At 34.6% G+C, this 26,621-nt stretch overlaps 1 protein-coding gene across 1 annotated transcript; it reads left to right on the top strand.

The window, feature by feature from the left end:
* Positions 1-19,029: 19,029 nt before the first annotated feature.
* Positions 19,030-26,028, top strand: LOC148823536 (regulator of G protein signaling 21-like). The gene is made up of 5 exons (XM_088927363.1): positions 19,030-19,330; positions 20,652-20,756; positions 21,570-21,631; positions 22,454-22,620; positions 24,588-26,028. Exons 1-5 carry the CDS (start codon positions 19,194-19,196, stop codon positions 24,843-24,845), a joined length of 729 nt encoding a protein of 242 aa, XP_088783489.1. The 5' UTR covers positions 19,030-19,193; the 3' UTR covers positions 24,846-26,028.
* Positions 26,029-26,621: the final 593 nt, after the last annotated feature.

Here is a 26,621-nt window from a genome sequence, read left to right as displayed (position 1 = left end):
AAAAACATTACTGTCATAAAGACCGATCATTTTGAAATTTTTCAAGTTGTAATTGAATGTGCATTTGTGTTGCTGCATGTTCACATTATTTATTTTTGTGTGTTCATTTAACTGGCTTAATAATGCACTGGATAAAATCTTCGACATTAAATGGGGCCTGTAAAAAGCACTAGTACCTTTCACTGTTGACAGCTGCTGGAAAGAACCTAGTTTAGGAGAAAATACTTCATTTGCATATCATGAAGATAGTCTGACATTATGGAGGTAGAACAAAAAATTAAAGGCTGATGAGGCAGGATGGCTTGGTAATGCAAATCACAACCTCATTAAAAACCTGGATATAACACAACATTTCTTTGAGGGTTTCTGCTTTACCAACAAGCTGCATATCTCAGTAAACAATTATCTTGCAGTTGCAAGCCAAATTATTCATTGAAGGTTAGCAATACAGATAAGTACTGCACTTAATGCCAAGACAACGGTGTCGTATCAGGATTTGTGTGAAAGAAAAGAAAAGAGACGCAAAGCCAACTGCTATCTAATGTTCTGCCTATCAAAGTTATCAGTATTGTTGTTTGACCAGTGTGCCTTGCTTATGATTAATAATTAATTCCTCAGTGCGTGCAAGGCAATGTGCTAAAAATTCAATTTGAATATAAATGCAAATATACAGTATGAAATTCACATGATCTGAATTTGGTCACTGTTTTGTGGCAGCACATTGGCATCAATATGTTGAACTAGTGTTTGTTCATGACAAAAACTCAATATCGCTTTGTCCACTGGTCCAGTGTTGGACCAACATTGGAAAATGGCTATCTTATGCTTATTCTGAAAAGCCAAAGGTAAAATACTGTTTCAGAATGCAAGTTGAAAAAGAACAAGCAGAGAATAATAAAGACCCAGAACCAGACTGTAATTTTTATTTTTTCCTTTTTACTTATAAGGAATTGTTCTCTACTTGTTACCATGATATAAAAACTCACTAATAACACAGTTGTTATTATCCTTAGTTATAGCAACAGTTGATGTGCTTGTTCAGTGTTTGACTGATGGCCAACACTAGACCAGTGTCATTAACACAAGCCATCAAAATTTTCCAAGTCATGACTATTCTGAAGTCAGGAGAATTCTGAACCATGCATGATGTTCTTACTTTCCTTCCCATGTTCCAGAGCAGCAACAAGAAAAAATGTTTCTAGAATTTCGTATCTAATTCTTTAAGAATTATGCTTTCAGACTGCCTAATGCAGACTGAAACATTTGTGTTCCACAGCTGCTGGTGTATGCTAACCCATCCCCTGGCCTCCTCCTACTTTAGTGCATTAACACACCTCAATACTGAGTGGGCCAAAATACTGGCCTAATTATTCAAGACATTATGAAATCACACTAAAATCCTGACTCACAGATATGTTATAATGTCAGGCTATGTTTTTTGTGGAGGTCAGATACACTGTCTTAATTAGGAATTAAGAAATTCTGTGTATATAGAATTTAAAAGGAAACTTTGTATTTTCTAAGTCGATTGCCTCTGTGAGCATGAATTAATAAAAAATTGTTCTGAAAATGGTGTTCTGTAACAAAGGTATGATGTATAGGATCTAATCATGGAGGCAGAATGGATTGTCTGGAATTTGCTTAGGGCCACACCATGTTACAGTATTCTTTTCAGAAGAAGTTATTTCCAGACAGAAATAAAGGAATCACCTTTATAAGAGAGGCACAAAAACTAAAGTTTATGTCTGGATATCAATCATTTTTGTCATTTGTCTTAAAGGTTTTTTGTTTTTTTAAACTCAGGAGGGATGACAGCAGCCAAGGTGTCCCTCATCTCTGCTACTCTAAATCATAATTCACCATAACACCAGTTTCCACAAAACTGCAAATACAATAGGACACCTCTCATTTTGCTTGCATTTACTGTATCTTCGTGTCCTCCACCACCCAATTTCCACTTTTGCAGCTACCCCTTAGTTATCTTCTCTTTGTCTGGGGTTCCTCGTCAGGTATTTGACCATCAGCAAAGCAGATTAAGCATAACCATAACCATTCCTAAATGCATTTTCTGTGTTATTTAATGTTAAATATTTTATGTTCTTATTATCTATGAACATAACATCTCAGATTTCAGAACCTTAACAAATTCCTTACAGTATAAATTGGTAACATTTACAGCAATGAGTTCATTTTAAATTCTGACTGCATACTATGGGAGTTGTATTGTCCCTAACCCTAACTTGTACACATTTCAAGTTCTATTAGTCTCAGTAATATGAAAGAATGTGCAATACCTTGCACACTTATAACATCTTTATAAATACAATATACTGTATTTTGAAAGCTTAAAGCTTATTTTATTCATTTAAGCACAGTTATTTTCATTCCAAGGACCTTTTTAAAAAATCTACAGGAGATGACCAGTGCCTGATGTTGAGAAAAAGGCACTGTAGCTACAATCTGAGTCCAACTGTGTGTTGAGCTAATCTGATATGCTCAGCTGAGTGAGCCCGTTGCTGAGTGGTTATCATGTGATGGCACGTCTATAAAAAAATCCTTTAAAGAGAAGGCTATCCTTCTTTTCATAAACATAATTTATCTCATACTTAACATGCAACTCATGCCACAAACTGAATTATGTGCCTCAGTAGTGTGAAATACTTTCTGATAAACATTAAAAAGGTACCTAAAGTTTTTCAAAGCCACATAAATTACTGTACATAGAAAAGACAACAATGCAATTATTCAGCCATTTTTTAAATGAAATACTTTGTGTTTTTAAATAAAGATTATAGTATAGTTGGTTAATTGTATAGTATTTAGATGCTTGCACACTTTTCACATTTTGTTGCTTTAAAGCTTATAAAGTAGCAATTAATTTGCAATTATTTGTTAAGTACACACCCTACTCCACACATTCAAATCCAACAACAAAAAAAGCTGTACATATTAAAGATATAAATGAAAAGTTAAGATTGCAGAAAGGGCTTCAATAATTACTGTAGCCAAATTAATTTTAGGCACAAAATCACCTTTAAAGCTATACAATTAGTTAAGTGACCTCTGTCTGTGTGCAATAATAGTTGGTCACATGATTTCAGAATAAATATACCTGTCTCTGTACTGTCTCTGACAGGTAGTGACTGCAAAAACCATGAAGGAGCTTTCAAAATAATTCAGGAATATAGCTGTATGAAGGTACATATCAGGGGAAGGTTATTAAAATATTTCAAAGACCTTTAATATCTTAGATCATGGTGAAATCAATCATCATGAAATGACAGGCAGTACTGTAGGATGCTGCCTTGATCACATTGTTTCTACAAATTGAGCAAGGAGGAAACTGATTAGGCATTCCACCAGTGACTTTGAAAGTATTACAAAGATCAGTGACTGATGGTTGAAAATGTCCATGGGTCAACTATCCTGGTCACTCTAAAAAGGGGGTTTGTAAGGAACTGAAAAAAAAATTCAAATCCCACATGGGATTTGCAACACAATGCTTACGTGATTTTGCAAACATGCGGCATAAAGGTTTTGTGGACAGACAAGACAAAATGACAAGATTTTGTTTAATACCAAGTGTTACATGCAAATCCAACATACTGCAGTACATTACTCACTCAGCACCATCGCTATTGTCAAATATGACAATGGCAGCATTATTTGATAGTTTGGGGTTTTACCATTAGGGACTAAGAAGCTTGTCAAGACTGATGGAAACGTAGATGGAGCAAACGTCTGGTAAATCTTAAAGGATGACCTGCTTCAGACCTAACACTGGGGGAAAAATCATTTCAATTTCTTTGCAATGATTCAAAACGCAAGGCCAACGCTACACTGAAGTGCCTTAAGAATTAAGTGCTTGTGCTTGAGTGACCCTTTCAAAGCCTTGACTTGAATCCTATTGAGAATCTGAGGAAAAACTTGAAAATGCTGTCCATAACCCACCCCCAAGCAATATGAGAGAACATAAGCTAATCTGCCATGAAGAATGGGCAAAAGTTCCACCAAGCCAGTGCGCAAAGTTTGTGAGCACCCCAAAACCTGTTAGCATTGCCAAAGGTTGAGTTCAACCAACTATTGAGCTCAGAAGTCTGAATTCTTATGCAAAAAACATATATAAATTGTCTCTTTAGTTTTCGCTGACAATTACAGGAACTTTTTTTACCCTTAGAAGGCTTTGCTTTGAGAATACAGATTTTGAATAATATATTGCTTTTAAAAAATATGCATTCTGCATTTTGTATTCTCACAAAATGAGACATGAAAGGGCCTGAATACTTTTGCAAGGCTCTATAACTACTGGCATGTCAAAGTTCTTTAATCTGTATATAGTATAACCTGATTCATAATGGGTGTTTTAGATTTCACCGTAAAAGAATGGACCTATTGTGCCTATATTTCACAGCAAGACGATTTTTGCAAACATTCTTGCAACTTGACATTAATGAAAAAAAGTCTAAAATCTTCCTTAAGAATTAGAATAAAAACATAAGAATGGTTACCAATGAGAGTGTCCCATTTAGCCCATTTAGTTTATTTGATAGTTAATTGATACAGGGATTTCATCCAGCTGTTTTTGAAGGAAGCCAGTGTATTGGCTTCAATATCCTGGTTGGGTAGCTCATTTCTTACTCTCAAAACCCTTAATTTATTAATGATGAATTGGATTGCTAAATACAAGTTAGTGTCCTTTTCTAATAAAGCTTATGCTATAGCAGCATTTTAGTGTGGTGACTTAAATTGAGAGAGATTTAAATTAACAGTCTTAAGGTGAATGACCTCATACTGTAAAGGTGCTTCTCGGTTTCAGCCAACACACTAAATTTAGAGAAGTGAGATAGCAAGGCCACAAAATAAATTCTTCTGTTTCAAATGTCAGAGCCTTAAATTCAAACCCGAGAAACTGAAATTAAAAAAAAATCTGCATTTGAAATTTCATTGGAAAGGAAAAGAACGGAATGGCAGAGGAAATCATGGCAAAAAAATCATCTCCATTAAAAATGAAATACATCTGTGTCCCAGATGGACTTAGGTATGAATCATAGTGTTGATGACTAGTACTTCCAAGGAGGATATCACGTCTGAGTGACAGGAAATTGAGCATGAGTGTTATGCATGATTGTTGGGGGCTGTGAAAGTAAACTGCAGTAGAGGACTCCCTTTGATCAAAAGAGAGGTTCAGGAGACAGACAGCTGAAGTCAATATCATTGATTTCCTAGGAAGAGGTTACTTGGGGGGGATCCCTCAAGTTCGGTTTTCTCATTTTTTTTCCTTTCCAGTGGGTAGGGGTTACACACTCACATTGTCCTCTTTAAATTTTTAGGAATTTTTACGCATATTCAGGAGGATGGAGGTTGTTATTCAGATGAATTATACACCTAAGAGACTTGGTATATCTGAGGTGAATGTTAGAGGGAAATCACACATTGAAGTATGGTTCAGAAAAGACCTCTCCTTGCATTAAACCTTCCATGTACCTTGCTTTGAGATCCATGGTTCATGGTCTTGGGGTCTAGCCAAAAAATTCCTCTTGCAGGCAGCACCTAGCCCTACAGGGAGATTTCCCTTAACCCTGGTGAGTTTGATCAGAACTCTGTATTGAAAGCTGTCATAGACATTCTGGGATGAAGAATAACACTTATCTTTCACAATATATGATAAGGCTTGACTGAGGATTTTCTAGCTGAAGAAATAATGCTAGGACATTGTGTGAATTTATTCAAATTGTTTCAAAGTGTAAAAGAAACATTGAATTGTGCTTGACCAAAAAGGGGAAAAAAAGCACTGACATACTGTTTATAGTATAATAATGTTGGGCAAAACATACACAGCATTAAATTACAAAACGTCCGCTGAGATGAAAAGTTAACACTGAAGCCTTCTACAGTACGTTTTGTGAACAATTAAATGCAAATAATCTTTCATTTGTACTGTAAACCCCCATTCATTTTTATGTTCCATGTAAGCTCACTTACTGCAATACTGCAAATATGTTGAGCCATAACAGAGACTTTCTAGCCATGCTGTGGTTTCACAGTATACATCTGTAATATTTGGGGATGTTCAGAGGAAGCGAATAATGAAGAGGTCATCCTGTGTCAGCAGCTTAGAAATTAACCACATTATCAAGCATGAAGTAAAGAAAAAACTGAATGTATTGGCATTTCTGGTGTGTATCAGCCTTTAATCTACATTATACACAATTTCCTGGAACCTAGCATATTTCTGGTAGGCAGCTTTTAGGGAGATCCCTAACGTCACAATATTTGAACAACAAAGCCAGCAAGTGGAGGTTGTAAAAACAGTTTTTACTCCCTTAGCTTTTAAAAAAAATAAAAACAAGGAAAAGAAAATAGTAAATCAAGTAAGCATTCTCAAGTTATACTTTGGTCTTACCTATTCAGTTTTTTCTATATGAACCATTAAACATTCATAAAAAGTATTTAGTATGACAAGAAGTAACAATTGAAAAAAAATACAATCTTCATTACAGAACAGGTTAGATTACAATGTCATGTTTTGTCATTACATTAAAGTATTGTCACTATATCATGAGGAATATACAATTTATGGTCATGTATGGATGTCAACTTAAATCATAAATATATTTTAATTAATTACAACATGTAGGATAAGTTAAAGGTTATTAAACAACACTTTACTGCAGAATTACCTAGACATTTACACAGATTTAAAACATATTACTTTAAAATCTTTGTAAGGAGGATGCCAGAGGAAAACAATTGTGCACTCTACTTGTTCATAGCAAGTTTAAATGAGATCACTACCTTCCATTAGACATTGGGACAAGATGCTATCTAAATTGGCTATTTAAGTAATAATTTTTCTATCTGAACTGCAAGCTAAAGTGCTTATGGTGGGGCTACAGTATGTACTGGACAAAGATACATATTAAATAATATTAGCATAGAAGAGTCCTAAATGAATCAAATCAAAACCTAAAAAGAATCAAATAAGACATACAAATCTCCATGATCAGATGATATTCTTTAAACAAATAGAATATCATTCTTTAGTTCTATTATCAAAAACAAAAGATGTTATTCATAGGCCTTTAAAACAATCTCTCAAGAAGCGATAAAAAGCACTTTAGCTTGCACCCATAAAAAAGGCGACAAAAGTGATGCAATTATAGACCAATAGGTCTTAATTTTATTGTAAGGTTGAAGAAGTGATCATTGAACTAATGTAAGGGATAATTTATGTGGAAATATAAAAAAGATATGGATTTCAATGGATAGTCAACATGGTTTCAGAAATGGTAAGTCTTCTTTGAACAAAGAACAATAGTAACATATACATGCAAAGCCTAAAAGATTTAGATGTTCATAAGGCTTCTGATAATGTTAAGCATAAAAGATTCTCAGATTCTAGGTAGAAGGCACTGAGTGGAAGCAACAAAAAGGTAATGTTAAGAGACAACATTTAAAGCAATGAGTATTGTGTTAAAATTGAACAATGCACAAGTACTGTAAGACATATTTTATTATGCTATGTACAATTTTGGTCATCACATTGCAGAAAAAATAATAAAGTGACCAGATATATTCCAAGGCACAAGTGACTGACAGGCTTAAAGAACTGAACCATTTTAGTCTTGAAAAGAGAAGAATATGAGGAAGTATGCAAAATCTTCACAGACATTAACAATGTCAACCCAAAAGTCTTCTTCAGAATTAACAATGAAATACAACTTCAGGGTCACAAATGGGGAAGTGCATTTAGAGTGTTAAATAAGCTATCCAGTAATTTTCCATCCATCTATTTTCTAACTGCTTCTTTCAATTCAGGGTCAGAGGCCCAGTCATTTTGTTAAAGCCAATACCCTTGTTTCTTTCAAGTAACAGATAGATGAGACTCCAAACAAAAGAGGTGGACTGAATGGCCTCTTGTTGTGTATAACATTTTGTAAGTTAAGACACGCTGCCATTACAGATGCAGCCATTCAAAGTGCGCGTCACAGACACGTACCGCAGGTGACGTCGCTCAGTATGACGCAAGATGACGCGTGGCACCGCAGTACGTGATTGGTTGACCGACAGGGGCACTCGTGGTCCGTTGGTCTGTCGTAGAAAGACTTACAGTAAAAACGTCTTTGCTGTGCCCGTTGTAGATATTGAATTTTACCACTGAAGGGAAATCTTAGTAGCTGAGCATAAAAAGAATAGGAGCATACTGTAACGCGTGTGAAGGCCATAAACGATATTAATTTTGGAACATAAACATACAGTATATACTGTAGCTGGTCTTGGTACTTTAAAGAAAAAAATACACACCAGTATTCCATTTCTCCCTAAACATTTTAAGCTTTGAAGTCTTTAACTAACATGATACCGGAGTCAACAAGCATACTTTTAGAATTTGATTAAAAGGGAATATAATATGGAATCGCGTATCTAAAGAATTTAATAACGGTATTCGTGTGCTGCGACAGGGCTGTGTAGGGCTTTTTCGCCTGCCTGTTCATGCGAGCTGTCTTCTAGCCGACTGGTCTAGGTGCGTGACTAGCAACTGGGAGGTTGTGTGATCGAATCCAGCTGGTGCCGGACTTTTCTTTTAACAAACATTTCTTCGAAAAAATAGAATAGCGATATTATGGACAATAAATTGACTTTTATATTTCAAAATATCGCAACATGAACGATATTTGCGATATTTTGAACATATCTTCCCTTCTGACAGCGGTTCCTCCTTCTATTGTGTGTGTGTGTGCAACAGAGTAAATTTTTATAGAGAAATGGAGGCTGGACAGTATGCGTTACAATATAAACATTTATATTGATTTAAATCGTGTTCTGATTTAAATCGCAAACGCGTGTTTAATTATGTGTTTTTTAATCATAATCAGGCTAATGCATTTCTACATTTTCTGTATGAACCAGCTTAGAGGTTCATACAGAAAGACAGCTTGTGTTTAAATTGAGTGTAAGGTAATTTATGCTTCTAAAGTCATGGTCAGCATTTATTATTGTACTGTGCTGTAAACTTTTTCTGTGCCTAGTCACATTATTTTATAGCGTTTTTATTGCGTTATTAAATCCGGTGGCGCTGTGTGTTAGAGTAGTTTCCTGACTCCCTTGTCACATGGTCTGTGATTGAATCCCATAGAACTATGACTTTATTTTTTAACAAACATTTCTTTGAAAAAATGAAACGTTTCCCTTGGTCAGAGATTAAATAAAACCTCACTCGCACCAAACAAATTTATATTTCTAAATATCACAAAATACGTTCATTGTCTTCCAATCGAGTCGAGTTGACATTGGAAGCCTGCCACACCCGGACTGTTAAACCAACGCATTAGCACGTCAAAGCCCATCGAGGGTATTGAGCCAGTATTGCCTTTAGTATTCCCCCCTCTCCCCTCAATTCAATTCAATTCAAGGTGTTTTATTTGCATGACAGATGGGTACAAGCAGTGTTGGGTATGTATATTGTAACGCTTACGGCAGACAGGCACTGTGTAAGAGCCGGCGCACCAGAGCAGCGCACCGAGGGAGCGTCTGCATTTCTAACTTAGTTTTTAAAATTAGTCAAGCAATATGAAGCATCTCCTTTTACTTAGTGCCTGAGCATAAAAAGAATAGGAGCATACTGCAACGCGTGTGAAGTCCATAAACGATATTAATTTTGGAACTTAAACATACAGTATATGGCTGGTCTCGGTACTTTAAAGAAAACATACACACCAGTATTCCATTTCTCCTAAACATTTTAAGCATCGAAGTCTTTAACTAACGCGATACCGGAGTCAACAAGCATACTTTTAGAATTTGATTAAAAGGGAATATAATATGGAATCGCGTATCTCAAGAAATTAATAACGATATAATTATATTCATGTTGCAAAAGAACTGCAACGGACATAAAAACTCCCTTGCTTTTAACAGAGCGTTCCATAATTTCTAGCTACGAAAATGCCAGGTGAAAGGATTTGTAAACATATTTTGTTAAAGCAAGTCAGAACCCATTCAGAGCCTACATTACATTTTAGCGTTTCATTCTGAGCAGAAGACCCTCACACCTGAAGAAGGGGGAGGTGTTTTTCGCTGGAAATCTCGCCTGCTTCTACTTTACAACCGGAGTGCTGGCTGTGACGAATTAAACCGGTATTACAGGTTACAATCACAGACCATGTGACATGGGAGTCAGGAAACTAACACAGCGCCACCAGATTTGATAACGCTATGAAAACGCTATAAAATAATGTGACTAGGCACAGAACAAGTTTACAGCACAGTACAAAAATGCTGACCATGACTTTAGAAGCATAAATTGCCTTACACTCAATTTAAACACAAGCTGTCTTTAGCCCTCTAAGGTGGTTCATACAGAAATGTAGAGATCCAGGCTCAGAACACACAGCTTCATTAGCGAATACATATGCAGGACAACTAGAGAAGACGTTTTACAGAGGATGGATTTTTAGAAACATCCCATCAGTGACATCACTGAAGTCAACTCCTAGGTACTGTAACTGTCGTGTGGATAGTTTCACAAGAATCAGACAAAGGTTTAAGCATCGCTTGTTCTAGATAAAACTGCAAAAAAAAACAACAACCCATAATGTACTTCTTTGCGGCTCTGTTTGCCCAAATCATATATTCACAACGTGAAATCTAGAAAATAATATTACGTAACCAAAATCCGCAATATGGAAACAGAACCTGTGTAATTGTTGATAGATGATGTACTCGTAACATTTTTTCAAGACGAACTACAACATTTAAAAAATGACTTGTATGTACTTGATATCTCTAATCAATCCACGGGTCCCAGCACGAAACGAAAGTAAAACGCATACCGTTTCGCGCTTCTTATTAGTTGCTCAAAAGTAATTTGACCGTATGAAATGCATAATATAAACCTAGAAACATATACGTGAGTAGTACTTAAGCACTGTAGTATCGGTGTTAAGACATACCTCTCAAATACTGTAAATCAAGTTAAAAATATCTCAAGATTCTGGTCATAATGAAACCATGTTTCGTGTATGTTTTCTTTAAAGTACCGAGACCAGCCATATACTGTATGTTTATGTTCCAAAATTAATATCGTTTATGGCCTTCACACGCGTTGCAGTATGCTCCTATTGTTTTTATGCTCAGCTACTAAGATTTCCCTTCAGTGGTAAAATTAGATATGAATATTCAATACTTAAACGGGCACAGTTAAGACATTAAATATACATATACATACTGTATACAGTACAGTTTGCATACGGTAATATGTTTATGTCCCTAAATCAATCTCTTTTATGAGCATGTGAAAGGCATGGTGAATCACTGTACTTTGCATGATTGGAAAAAAATGCGTGATTGCGAAATGCTGTGGCGTTACTTTTACAAAGACGGTCAATGAAAAAAAGAATGTGGACCAGGGCAATACTTTGAGTTTACAGCTTGTCCAAGGTCATTTATTATTAATACTATTATTAATATCTTCGTTAAAGACTTTGATGGCTACAGCTCAAACATGAGAGGTTGAGCTTTATTAGCTCCACCTTGCGGAAATTCCGGATACTATTATTTTGCTAGCGGTATTTACCGGTAACTCGCGGTATTTACCGGTAGCTTGCGGTAGACTGCGTACAGCGTACCGGAAAATAATGCGGTATCGCCCGCGCATTTTGAATGGCTGCATCTGTACATGTCCATCAGCTTAATTGTAAGATTATAAATCAGATTCAGGAATGAACTATGAAACCCTTTGAAAATGAATGCTTTTGTCTAGCAGTAATAATACCACAAACTCAGGAGGTGACAAGGCTATGGTCTTATAAAAAATGAAAAGACAGTAGCTTTAGAAACATTTAACCACTGAAAGTGATTTTCTTATGCATTACTTTTCAATTCCAAGGCACTTTTTTAACTCTCCAGACACTTCAACATTCTGGCATTGTAATATTAACCAATAAAATTCACATTTACTGTCTCCACCTTTCACCTTTTATAATCCCTGTGTAACGAACAGTTCTTTCCAGACCCTATGCGGACGACACAATCCAGAATAGTGAGGAAACACTAGGGAAAAAGTCATGCAGGAATATGGGAATGAAAACAGGGGTGTGTGTCCAAAGTGCGCTGGTGATCCGGGGAGGTGTGGCCGAGGCAAACAATCCAGGAGAAATCCAAAGGGAGAATCCAAAACAAAAGCAAAGGTCCATGGCCGTGTAATCCATCCGAAAACCAGGGATTAAAAACAGGTGCCAGATCGGGACCAGCGGGGGGAACAGGAACAGGCGCAGGAAGCTAAAAACATAATGGGGCCAGGCGCAACCAGAACCCGGGCTCTCACGATGCGAAGATCAGATGCAGAGCCATGAGTGAAGTTAGCGCCTGGCTTTTAAAGGCGAACTGAGACAGGGTAGAAACAAGGAACCAGTGCGGGGAATGAGGCTAACGAGGAAGGGCTGGAGCGCCCTTAAGAGGAGGGGTTTGCGATCGTGACACCCTGTTTTTCAGCCTAGCGTCTTACTGAACCGTGAATTTAGCTTTTGAGTGAACGAATCATAATACAGATTCCAAGACAGACAAAGGCATATCCAACCCTGGCCTTAAAGTATTCCTATCAAAGAGGTTTTATAGGTAGCTATTAAAATACCAATGTGTTAAGGCTTGGAGAATTTACTATACTTGCGATCAATTTCAGAAGATTTGTGGATGTAATTCACAGATACTTTAGACCTAAATTCTTTAGAATAGGAGGGTTAGTAATAGTTTAAACCAAATTTAATCCAACCAAAACATTTCCACAGAACTATAATCAGATTTTGCAGAAGAATGTTTTCTGTTTTAAATGGCCATCCTTTCAGGATAGTAATGCAGTATATCACCTGAACCTTAAAGTTCTTAAATCTAAAGCTTGTTGACCACTGATAAAGTGCCAGTGGTTAAGTGGTTAACGTTTTCTGCACAAGGAGTTGTTATGTTTTCCAAACTCCTGCCAACTTGATAACAAACTAATCACATTGTCTGAATGGAAATGACAAACAGGTAAATTTAGGGCCAAGAGAATAATATAGAATTACTGTATTTAGGGCTATACAGAAATGAGAATTCTCAACAACTAGAAAAAAAAATCTGACAAGCTCTTCATTAATATTTCATCTTATCACAGGAAGAATACAGTTAGACATCTGTTGACAGTACTAAATTCAATGAATATTCAGCACAGTAGCTACTGTACAAATTACAGGTGAATGATCTTTCTACATTTCTTTCCATCTAAGCCTTAACTTGAGACTGCATGCACATTCCAGTGGAGACAGTGGAAACAGTATAACACAGATCCATTCCCTCTTCCAACATCAAAAGGACATCCCATTGGCTCAGTGTCAGCGAACAAAGACTGGATAAACTCCGACATAGATTCAGCTGTTCTTCACATCATGGAACTTTTAAAGTGTCATCAAAATTGTGCCTGGACAAGTGCTTTTTATTTCCAGTTAATGTACATTCAATGTTCCAATTTTTACACTTGTTTTATTCCAAACAAGTATATATTTCAGAAAGATCACCAAATCATTCGGTGATGAGAAATATACCATACTCAGAAATGAACATTTTATAACACAAATAAATAATAATATAAGCCTGTAAGCTTTTCATTTACCTATGTATGATTGTTAAGTCCTTGATCATCCATTTTTAATAAAACCTAAAAAGGATTACTTGCAGATAATACAATGTATAAAAGTGCATATGTCACCTAAAGAACATTTCCTCTATTAAAGTAGTATAATTATAATCTGCCCAATCTTGCAAGCCTCAGTGAAACTGCAGCAAAAATTAAACATATCTGCTTAGGAAATAGAAGAATGGCTTATTGCTGATTCATGAATCAAGATAAATCCAGTTAAAACTGAAAGCCTATCAAATCAGTTTTTACAGAGTGAACAAAACAGTGAAAAATATGGTTAAGAGTTAAAGAAAAACTGGGTGTTGAAAGAAGAACATTCAAGAGATTCAATACTTTATAGTTTTTAATTGTTTTGAGTGATATGCTCTACACACATATACAGTATACACATAATTCAGGATGTAGTATAAATCATAATTTATCAGTATATATAAATATATCAATATATCATAAACTTCTAAGGGCTTTTGCAATTAAAACAATTTTTGTTTTTAATTGCTTGTCAGGTTTTGATATAGAAGAAAATCAAAAATGAAAATAATACTCCATTGTAGTTGTTGTCATTTAATAGTATCCTTAAACTTTAGGTTCGGTGTCTTATGTGATATTGATTATGAATTTCTTTATTATGTTGGTAATTTTTATTGCATTATCCCAATATATTAACCAATATTAAACTGTGCTACAGTATATATATATGATTTTCTAATATAAAGGCTTTTCCTTTTTACATTATATAAAATGCCATTCATAAAATTGTATTTATTCACTTTATGTATATAATGAAGAGCTGCATTACTGTATAAATTGAATTCCACCTAGTAGAAATGTGGCATGTGGTTTTTCACTTGTCTGCTTGTAAACTCTATAAATCTACATGTACATGCTTCACAAAGTATTTCACAAAATATTTCTGTATCACGTGTGCTAATTTAGACTTGGTATGATACATAGTCCTCAGGATATGCTGTAAATACTGAAAAATAAAATTTGTATTTGCATTTCATATTGTTCACCATACCTGGGTACAGATTGCAGTGGAAGAAAATCCCTGTAGGGGATTTCAGAGATGTAGTCTTGCATAGGGACAATGCTGCATTTACACAAATTATAATGGAGCACAATGAATTTCAAAATCTGAGAGAAATAATTACAATCAAGGTTGCGCAATAAGCCTTCTGTTATGTTCAGACTCAAGGTGTATTGGCCTCTCTGTATTTGTTCAAATCAACCGCAAACACAGTTCTAGCTGGTGTATAAGGAAGTAGTGAGCTGATTTTTCAGTTGTGGAAATCCTTCAGAAAATATTTAACGGTCCTGTGCATTATAATCAAGTATGTTTAATTCATTTCTTTATTCAACAATGTCACCAATTTAGGTTAGAAACATGCGGGTCAAAAATTATTCCATTTAAAATTAACACGTACTTACTTTAAAATTTTAAAGTTTTAAACATTTCCTAGTAGGTTTTTGTTTTGCATAACATACTGTAATTTGCATCTTTCCTTCTCATGAGAAAGGCTGAGTCGCTTACAAATTCTTGTTTATTATTGCCATTGGACGCAGAGCCTCTGGCAACACCTAAACTGGATGAAATCAATAAATTCCATTTTGTGGCAAATATATCCCATTGTTTCTGTGGGTCTTCTGGAGCCAACCAGTGGCCAGGCCAGTGGAGAGTATTTATGATCCCAGTGGTTTTTTTTTATAAAATTTGGTATTGCCATGCAATGCGCCACATGCAAATTATTTTTGGGGGGTTTACTTAGCATTGGCTCTGTGGCTAAATATCTGGGCCTGTGGCTAGAAGGGTGCAGGTTTGAATCCCACGGTCGGAAAAAGGAATCCTACTCTGTTAGGCCCCCAAGCAAGGCCCTTAACAACAACTGCTCCAGGGGCGCTGTATAAATGGCTGACCCTGCGCTTTGACCCTAAGCTTTTCTCCCTGTCTGTGTGTCTCATGGAGAGCAAGTTGGGGTATGCAAAAAGACAAATTCCTAATAGAAAAAATTGTAATTGGCCAATAAAGTGATCTTATCATAGTTGAAGAAAATCGAACAATGGTAAATTCATTAAGTTCAAATTTCAAATTGTTTCTGGCTTTGTGTACTATAGCAAAAAGGAATCTAAAAGTGTGTTAAAATTCACAAACCTGAGGTTTGTCATTCTACACAAAATATTGTACAATGTGAATAAATTGAAATTTTCTCTGCTTTATAATTAATAATTAACATTACCAGCATAATTAATACCTTGTAGCCAGATCTAATCTAAGAAGAGTTTAACAAAGGCTGGGCTTGGTCTATTCTGGGGTAGGAGACCTCCATAGACAGCCAGTATATTGTTGTATGTGGATTTAGTAATTCAGTAGATGTCATTTTTCCCTTTGGACCAGCATTTTGAAACCAATGTCACAGCACCGTGTACGGTCTGTGCTGTAGTAGTCAGTGCCATCCTTCAAATGAAATTTTTAACTCAGGTCCTGACTACTTGGTCATTAAAAATCCATTAAAGTAGTGGATTTAACCCTGGTATGCTGGCTACCTTCCATTCTGAGCTTCAACAATCTGGCTTACCTACAGTTCCCTTAAGACATAATTTAATTGGTGAAGCAATGTCTAATTTCTCCAACGATCAGCTTTGTACTGATACTGCTGGTTCATGATGCCTGTTAGAAATTACCCAAATGGGTGCTACATTATGCTATTATGCTAAGTTATACGTAGATGGATACTCTTTTATATATAAAGAGCTTTGGGATGAAAATTGCTAAATAAATACAATTAATAATTTAATTACCTTTTCTAGATTCTAGAATTCTCTTTTTAACTTCAGCATTGTGATGGCTCTCATGTGGTCAGCTCTAGAGCATCTGTTTTCAACATTTAGAACCAAAAGAGTTGTTTAAGGAAATATTGCATGATAATGTTTATAAGTTTTTAGTAACATTTCATTGCAATGGTTGTTGAAGTTCTCCATTTTGCTGCCTTGCTCTTTGTCGTCATTTTGTGACAAATATATTTTCAACACCATTATACAATTTCTAATGATGTCTAATGTTGTGAAATTGTATGATGTCTTTGGCCTGTTCATTTGCATATGTATGCATGTTCAGAGTGAATCTTTCAGAATAGTATTTAAAATATTTAAAGAGGTGCACTAATGAATATGGCATGGAGTTCCTTAAATCACATACCTGTAAAACTACTTGGAGAAGTTTGCAACATATCTGGTTGACTTTAAATTAATCAAATAGTTAATTTGTGTAAAAATAGGATAATATATGAATATAAAAAAATCCCCCAAAACTGTCATAGCCTATGCCTAGTGATCTCAGTTAATAAATCAGAATGTTCCGTGTTTATTTCAAAACCAGAACATATATATTCAATCTCCATATCTATTTATTAGACTAATACTGTCTAATTAAGAATAGGTTATGTTCATCAGTACATTTGAAAGAAATAAAATTAAAAGGTGCAGGTGCAGTTCTCTTGAAACTGGAGATCAAGGCATGGAGATCTCTTGCAATCTTATTTACACTTACTGTATTGTTCGTGTGTTAAAAGGGGAAGTCAAATAAGGCTAGCGTGTACTTAAAGCACACTTCTGCACTACTTAATTACACTTCTGCAGTACTAAAATTAGTTGAAAGACACAAACAAGTGTCAGCAAAAGACAGATAAAAAAAAACCAAATGCCTTTCCAGAAAGCTGGCAAAAACAAAGAAACTGGATTCTTTGAGATGACCTTACCACAACATTCCAAATATGAAAACAGGTAATGTGATAATACTCTAGTTAGCTATATGATAATGATGATTAGAAAACATAGCTATAAAAAGAAATGAAGACCATAGGCAGGAACAATTGTAAGAGGTTTGGAGGAAAATCTACAAAGCAATTTAATCCAGTTACTTTTCATTTGCATATTTTGGAATTAGAGGTTGTCTTTATGCATAACAGTGATTTTAGTGGCAATATATCTGTTTCTCTGCAACAAATGGATGCATAGAAATCATTGGATTTTTTTTCATTTTGGGGATTTTATTTGCAAGACTGTAACTTATTTGATAGATTGATTTTAAATGTAGGAAGCTACAATAGTTTGGGATTTTTGCATAGCACCTGTCCTATAGTAATAAACTAGTGACAGCTTGGAAAGAAGCATTAACATTTTGTAAAAGCTCCCTATATGAATTATTGCTCTGAATTGTTTATTTCACTTTTTAGCAATGATTTTCCACTTGGCGTCTGCCTGCCACAGATTTCTTTTATATCCCATCTGGGTTACAGTGCCAGAGTTAGTTTTTCAATGTCCATTAAGCTTCGTAATAAAGAGGAAGTAGTCATTTCTAGTTTCAAATGTTTATTTTGTTATTCATTGCCTCTCTGGCTCTAATGTCACTACAGTCTCCTCACCAATGACCACAACATCAAAAAGCAGAAGCATCTTATGTCTACTGTAGTGGAAATGGTACTCAGTTTGCTAGATCTTCTTTCTAAAGTGTAACACTTGTATAGTTTGTCGTTTGTTATGTTAATACATTATATTGGTAAAAGAAGATAGAATATATTAGAAGTTTCGGATAATAGTGTCTGCATAGTTTTCCGGCCATTTTCTCATCGCTTCATCCAATTCATGGTCGCAGGAAGGCCTGAGCTCATCCCAGCAAGCAAGGGGTTAAAGGCAGGGTACACTACAGATGGGGCACCAGCCCATCACAGGGGACACATACTGTATGCAAAGACACAGACTCAGACATGCATGCACTCACACCAGGGCCAATTATCCTACCAGTATGTTTTGGACTGTGGGAATTTTTCTTCCCACAGCCAGCACTCAGAGGAAACCTACAAGAACACAGGGAGAACATTAAAAAAAAACTCCACACAGATAGCATCCTAAGAATTGAACCGAGGGTCCCTGCACTGCAAGGTAGCAATGCTAACCACTGCACCACCATGCCAACCCTGCATAGTTTTCAACATGTCAATTGTTCATGTTTGAAAACAATGAAAATACCAGTGTCAAGAAGGCCTACTGGTATGTTTTTGATATCTACTTATACTAAAATACTAAGATATAATTTATGGTTTTTTTTTTGCAATCTTCTAATGAGTAATATTCTGTTCATACATAAAAATACAAAATAATACATTAAGTATTATAAAGTATGCAAAAAACTAAAAAACTTATTACTAAATTCTAAAGCTGCTATACAGTTTTAACCTTTTCCTATTCATTTCTGTTAAACGCATTTGTGAGTGCATTGATATTTTTTTGCTTTTTACTACAATTTACTTGTTAATATTGTTCACCTTGTTGCCAGCAAGTCAGACTTCATAAATCGAAGATGGGAAATTTTTTTTACAAAAATGTTGTAAATGCCACAGTTTCCTGGTGCCGGAAGTTGTCTTAGCATGTGGGGAAAACCAAACACCAATGAGCTTTAAAAGCAAAGGCTTTTCATTTGCTGATCAAACAGCGTATAAATGAGGTTATGAAGTAAGATCTGTTACCCATGTTTAAGAAGAACATGGAAATAGTTGTGTTTTTGTTTCCTCAACTAAACTTCTCTGCCCCCAAAGAGGAAGCATATTTCAAAATGCTCAGTCCAGCTGATTTGCAAGTCGAGAGAAAGAAAGAAACCAAATCAAGGTAAGCTAAAATATGTATTGTTACAGTCAAAATGTATATGAGGAAACAGTGGTAAAGGTAATAATAAAATCTTAATTTTGATGGTTGTCTTTAAAATCGACACTACCCCTCAGACATTTTAGTTGCATAGTAGACGTTAGTGTGATCTAAAGTATCCTTTACCTGTGGCTGACTCGAGAATGTAATCACAAATGATACGTTTTATTAAGTTTAATTATAACTTAAGAGTTTCTAAAAAAATAACAAATTCAATTAAATAGCATAGCGAGCCTCCATTGCAGTGTTAACTTCCCCTTTTTGCAGTGTTGAAAACCTTGTTTTCAGCTATTTAACTGATATTGATTTGATCAAGACAAACTATGTTTCACTTAATGCATTTACTTTAATTACCTTTTAAGTAATAAATATTTCTTACAAATATGTGCAATGAAGCTTAGCTTGATTGTTGTTTCACAGTACTATGTAACTAAAATGTAATCATTTTTAGTATTTGGTAATTTTATGATGCGTACTGCTTTTCTGCATCTACTAATGACTCTTGATTCAGAGACTTTAATCAGTTTAAAATCATTCATTCATTTTAAATAAAAAGTCACTATTAATGAGCATTTATGTATACCAGTGCTAATGTGTGAAGACGTTTGCTTTAGTGCACTTAGTAAGTTAACAAAAAATGCAACATTATTATACAGAAAGCAAAGTGTTTTTTCCATTTGAAATGGCACAATCAAACCAATGCTGTGTGCTGCTCCAATGAAATATATGAAGGCATTAGTACAGTGCTGTACATTGTACAATGCTGTATTGTGAGCATTGTAGAAAAACTACTTGTACACATTTGCTAAGCCTGAGAAATGTTATAAAAAGCCAGTTTGGGCAAATTTATTAACAGCCATTTGTTAATATAAGCCTGAATCTGAATAGGCCATCAAACAAGTTGTCATGAAATTCTTTAGTTCTGTTACCATCATGCGTAGCTTGTATTTAGTTCTTGCAAGTCTGAACGTGGAATTTCAAGACCACAAACTTCTGCAAATGTAGCCCAAAGCTGAGACCATACTGCCTCTGTCTTCTGCAATTTCTTGTGATCGCTGAGCAACCTGCAACTGGTTTATTCATCTTGAAATCGAAAGAGTTTGAAAAGTATCTGGACAGTACTTTAGTTAGAGATGTTATGTTGTCAGTTGGCATTATTGCAGAGAGAGGTGAGACGTTTTCCAGGTTATCCTGAGTTCTGGTATCATCCTGGTTACATTTAGTATATAGTATAAATATAGAGCAGAGATTAAATAACTTTTTTTTTCTACTTGGAATTTTTTAGAGTTAAAGAAAAAGAAAAAAAGACCAGGCTAAGCCTCCTACTGACCAAGTCAGGATCACATGAAAATGTCAACCCAGACACCAAGAAGACAACAAAAAGTGCATGGTGAGTACTTTCTCTAAGCAAAAGGGAAATCCCTTCTGCAACTGCCATGAGAGGCAACTCAGCACTTATCATTAATCAGTTAAAGTTGCCATAAAAATGTGAGCACTGTAATAAAGCAAAAGTTTGTTACATGCTTGAAGAACCTGCAATGGGCCATGGATTTGACGAGCCCTGAATATGTATTCATGCCACGTTAATGTGTGCAGTTTTAAAAATAGGGAAAAAAAAACTTTCTATAAAGACATTGACCATCTGTGGTTTATGGTAGGACAGGCAACCTTCAAGGTCATGGTTGTGTGGCTTTATGAAACATACCATACAGTATATGATTACCTGATAATGACCTATTCCATTTTTAGGATTTACATTTTAAAATAGTAATTTTTTCATTTGAGATTTTTTTCACTTTTCTGAATCCCCCCAAAATTTGGATTATCGGGGTGAATTTAATCTGTGATACTCTTTCAGTGGTGGAGACAACTTCTAGGCTATTTGGAGGTAGATTCAGTAGGAAGATCCTTCAAATACCAAACAATAGCAACCCATGTGGTTGTCTAGTTAAGTCAGAAACAAGGCATTTTTTTTCCCAAGAAGTGTGTCTGTTCTAAGGTTAAAACATAAATGCTACTGAATAATCTTCTGAGTACAGAATTCAACAGCATTATCAACCTGACATCATATATTCTGAAGAGTTTAATACTTTTTTTCAATATTTGTTTCCTTAAGGATCATCGTGAGCTTTATAAAATGTACTGTGTAAATGCATACAATGTACTGTAATATATTATTGTTATCTATATGTGTCTGTTTTAGTGTCACACCAGAAGAAGCTTTGAAATGGAGTGATTCTTTTGAGGAACTACTAAATCAAAAAGGTTAGACTTCATTATTGGATGACTCTATCTAAAAACCTTTTACTTGTTATTTCAAGATTATTTTATTAACAAGCAGATAATGAAAAGATACTGTACAATCAAATAAAGCCTAGAATCCAGAGTAATATTCTATTTTAACATGTAATTTATATATGAAAAAGGCAAATATTTTTCATTTAAAAATCTTTTCTTTAATTATAGTAAGAATGATAACATTCAAACTGATCGAATTGAGTAAACTGAGGTTTAGTATTTAAAAATAATGATATCCCAAAAATATCCTTAAAGGCCCTGAACCAGTATAATCAAATACAATTATTAGGAGCCAGAGTTAAGAATAATAGATAATAATCTTTTACGTATATTATTCTTGCTCATAAGGAAAATATAGTTTGAAATTCCTGTTTATACAACTGGCAAATTGTGTGCTGCAAAGATAAGATTAGGATCGAAGACTATCTGACAGGAATTTCCATGTTGCAAAAGTCTGAAACAAAATGCTATAAAAATAAATAGAATTTTATTCTCCTATGGCTAGTACAGTATATCTTGGTTTTGCATCTTTTCATCACTGCCTACTATAGAATTCATGAGATCATTGATTATCACATAAAGATTTAACTATCAGAAAGTGGGAAGATAGATAAAGTCTCAATTTTCTGTTTACACTTCTTCATAGTGATCATGGAGTTTTCCTCCCATTTTCCATCTGCATTTTTGATTCCATGCAAGTTTATCAGATCTTACATACACTGTATGCATGTTACATGTGGTCAAACCTTCATGAATGTACAATTGATTTTTCCACGCATTCCATTATAGATGGAATGGAAACATTCACCAAGTTCTTGAAGACAGAATTCAGTGAGGAAAACATTGAATTCTGGTTGGCCTGTGAGGATTACAAGAAGACTAAGTCAACCAGTAAGCTGGCCTCCAAAGCTAAACAGATATATGCAGTGTACATCGAGTCAGAGGCCCCTAAAGAGGTAAGTTCCTTCACAAATGCAGAGTGTAATAAGATCAGTAGCCTATGAAGAGCCTATATATTTTTTTATTAGTGATTTGTATGTTTTCAGAAGGAGAAACAGTACTCACAATACCAAAGCTTCAGCAAGTTGTTTTCTAGTTACTGATATATCATAACAAATCACAAGGTTATGGATTATGTTATGCTCTCATGAGAATATAAAGTATTGTTGCTGTAAAACTAAAGATTTAGGTTTTAGACTAACACATTCAAGGGGTGATATAAGATTCCATTGTAAAAAAAAATAGGTTGGCTGAAATGGTTATAAGAACTTAATTGTAGCACTGTATGGTAACACATTAAAGCAAATCAATGAATTCAGCTTTTAAATGCAATGACTAGGGGTCTGGGATTGTATCAAAATGTTGTACATCCGTGCCCAGTCTCAACTATTAAATTAGTTACCCTAGCTGATGAAAGTTATAATGTAGTTTGAGGAGACAAATTCACAAAAAATACCTAGGATATCATATGTTACAATAGTTTCCAGATAAACCTGTCTGCTAGACAGTTCTGAGACATTAATCACTGAGGTTTGCCAATGCAGATTGGGTTAAAAGGAAATGGTTGACTGTTAGGCATTGCTTGTCATCACATATGCATCACAATGAAGCAGTAAAATATCAGGACTGTTTTTTAAATTCTTCAACTTTTAATCTGCTTTGAATCATACATGGTTCTAATGCGAAAAAAAAGAAAACCTTGGTCCGAATATGTGACTAATCTTGAATCTAATAAATACAAAGAGCACATGGATAATTTAGAAAAAACATTATCAGCAAATTGAAAAAGTGAACTTTTACAATGCAACTTTCTTCAGTGATAATGCAAAAATATAATGATCCCTATAGGGAATATAATGTTAGAATCCTTTATATTTATATCATACTAATTTCTAAGACATTAATGTCTTAGACAACAGCTATTTAAGATATAGTCAATGATACTAAAAATGGGGATGATTATGTTTTCTTTCGGTCGGTTTCACCCTAGTTTTAAGCAAAAAGGTTAATTACAGCTGTGCACTACAATGTTTGAACATTTTTAAGTATTGATGCACATCTAGTAATGGTGTTTTAAACATATATTTTGGAAAGTGAGAACCTAATCTCACCCACTAGTCTAGGCAAGCTATGGCAAATGAAGTTCTAATACAGTTTGTCTCTATATCCTACTTACTAGGATCTGAACAAACTACTTAAATAGCACCTGCAGGCATTTTGAGACATTTCAGACCTGACTTTTTTTAAACAGAAACAAATATTTATATTGAAAAAGATAGTACAGGAGTGTCTTGACACCACTTCGGCAAAACAGGATATCAATCCATTCATTTTCTAACTGCTTCTTTCAAGTCTGGGTTGTGGAGGAGCTGGAGCCTAGCCCGACAAGCAATGGGTATAAGGCAGTGTGTACCCTGGACAGGACACTCCATCTCAGCGTATACACAGACACAAACACAGACATGCATACACTCACACCAGGGCCAATCTTCCCAGAAGTCAACTAACAAAACCTAACAGTATTTTTTTGGGTTTGTTGGAGGAAACCAGAGCACCTGGATGAAATCCATGCAAGCAGGAGGACAATTTACAGTAGAAAATACACACAGATGGCACCCTAGGTCCAGAATTGAATCCAGAGCCCCAGTGCTATAAGACAGCAATGATAACCACTGCACCACCATGTAGTTAAAAAATGGGACATATACAATCCAATTATGAAAAATTTAATTGAAATTTACTACCATAAAGAGTTTTTAAAGTGTTTAATCAGAGTAGTCTAAATTGAACATGTTATTATAATGATTATTACCGTTACAACTAAGATTATTACTAGTATTGTTATTGTGCTATTGTAAGACTATACTGCATTTTCTGTATAAATAATCAATTGTTTGACATTAAGATGTTTTTGTTGTTACAGATTAACATTGACTTTTCTACAAAGACAACGATTAAACAGAATATCCTAAATCCCACACGCTCTTGCTTTGACTCAGCACAAAGCAAAGTCTACAGTTTAATGAAAAAGGACTGTTATCCCAGATTTCTCCACTCAGATATCTATTTAAACCTCACTAAGACAAAACCACCCACTGGCAACATGTTTAGAAGAAGATCTCGGTCATGTGTTTTCAATGACCGTGGGGAAGCTGAAACAGAGCTGGCCATCTGGCTGTAGTGTATTAGTGTGTTGTGCTATTAGCAGCTTTTTTCTAGACTTCATTTGTAAAATGTTAATGCATAAGTTTTGATATCAAAGTTTAATTTTCACCTATTTATTAATGTTTCTGCGCATAATATGCAAATTATATTATATACCTAATTTATTGCTTTTAATAACTAACATGTCTGTAACAGCTAGTGATTTTAAGATTTATCATGTGTTTGTAACTGTGGTTGTAAAATTATTTTGTTTACATTACATATACTTGTAAATTGTAGATAAAATCAATGTTGTGTAAATTAAAATTTATCTTAAAAATAATGCATTATTCCCAAATGTTCACATATCTTTCACAGATGTGCATAATAAAGCTATACAGCTTTTCATTCTGCTGGTTGAAAACCATTATTTTTATCTAAAGGATAAAAGAAGGCTAAATTATTGGGTTTTATAATGAGACAAGTAAACAGAAAGTTTTCAAAAATAAGTATAACTAAGACTTTAGAGATAAGGTTGGGAAATACAGAGCTAAGTCTAATGGAATTGGAAGGTGGGTGACTGCACAGGATTGAATAGCTTAGTATAACTATTCAATCTTTAATCCTATTTGTGTTACATAGTTTCCAGAGAAAATGTATGAAAACGGATAGGAATCTTTAGATGAGATTTTTAGGATTACATTTCACACATAGGGAATAACAAATTGATTTTATTATTAGCAAGCTGTCAACAGCACAGTGCAATATTATAAACTAAAATGCAACCACTGAATAGACAGGATATATACAGTATCTACAGCTGTGAAATGCAATGAACCAATAATTCCAAGCCTGCTAAATGATCTGCATGATTAAAACAAATGTCCAGATTTTGCTCATAACTTTTCAAATAATATACATATTGTACCCTGTTTTACTGTCATTCTATGAAGCCATGCTGGAATGTCTAGTGGGAACCATTCAGTTATGTATATATAGTACAACATCAGTCTCAAAATGTAATACCCCCAGGTTTTTGATAAAGAAGAGCACATGGAATACTGAAATAACACATAAGACATGGAATTCAATGCATAAAATATGTATTGAAATAATTTAATTGCAGACTTCAGAATTGTTTTATGCTACCTTTGGAAATGAAATCGCAGCTGTGATGCCATTATTGAATAGTATGTACTGCACACAATAAAAAATAATATTAATTACAGTGCAGCATATTTTGCTTTTCGAAATGTCTTCAGGATTATACAAAAAAATAATCATTCTGGAAGCAGCATGTAGTTAGTTGTAATGGTCAAATAAGTATCTAAGCTTGATATTTATACTGAGTTGCATTATTGCAATTTATTCATTATTATTGAATTTCAGTTTTTTTTTTAATTTGCATTACTACTGCATATATCCTTCACAGTCACCATTTTGTAATAGAACTCTATGAGGTATCAGAGGATATGTCAACATTTTTTTCCAAAAGACATTGAGATAAAAGACATTTACTTTTAGTTTAGGAGCTGCAAAAAATTATATTTTAGTACACATTAAAAGAGTTCTTATTACCAAATAATTACCAATAACTTGGTATTTACTGATCCTTTCATGCATGAATTGTATGATCATTAGCACATTTCTTTATAAATGTTTTTTTCAGTGTTTATAACTTATTTTGCAACTTAAGATGTTACAAAAAACTCTATGTGCAGAAGTCATAACTATTTTAGTACACCTGAAGAGCTGGCTTGATATTAATTTATGTTCATTTTTTTGCATAGTTTGAGAAGTGCAGGTTACTAAA

This window comes from Atractosteus spatula, chromosome 11 (assembly GCF_055471065.1).
Source record: "Atractosteus spatula isolate fAtrSpa1 chromosome 11, fAtrSpa1.hap1, whole genome shotgun sequence".
NCBI classification, from domain to species: Eukaryota; Metazoa; Chordata; class Actinopteri; order Semionotiformes; family Lepisosteidae; genus Atractosteus; species Atractosteus spatula.
Note: the sequence above shows the minus strand (reverse complement) of the source record. Positions and strands in the feature narration are given on the sequence as shown.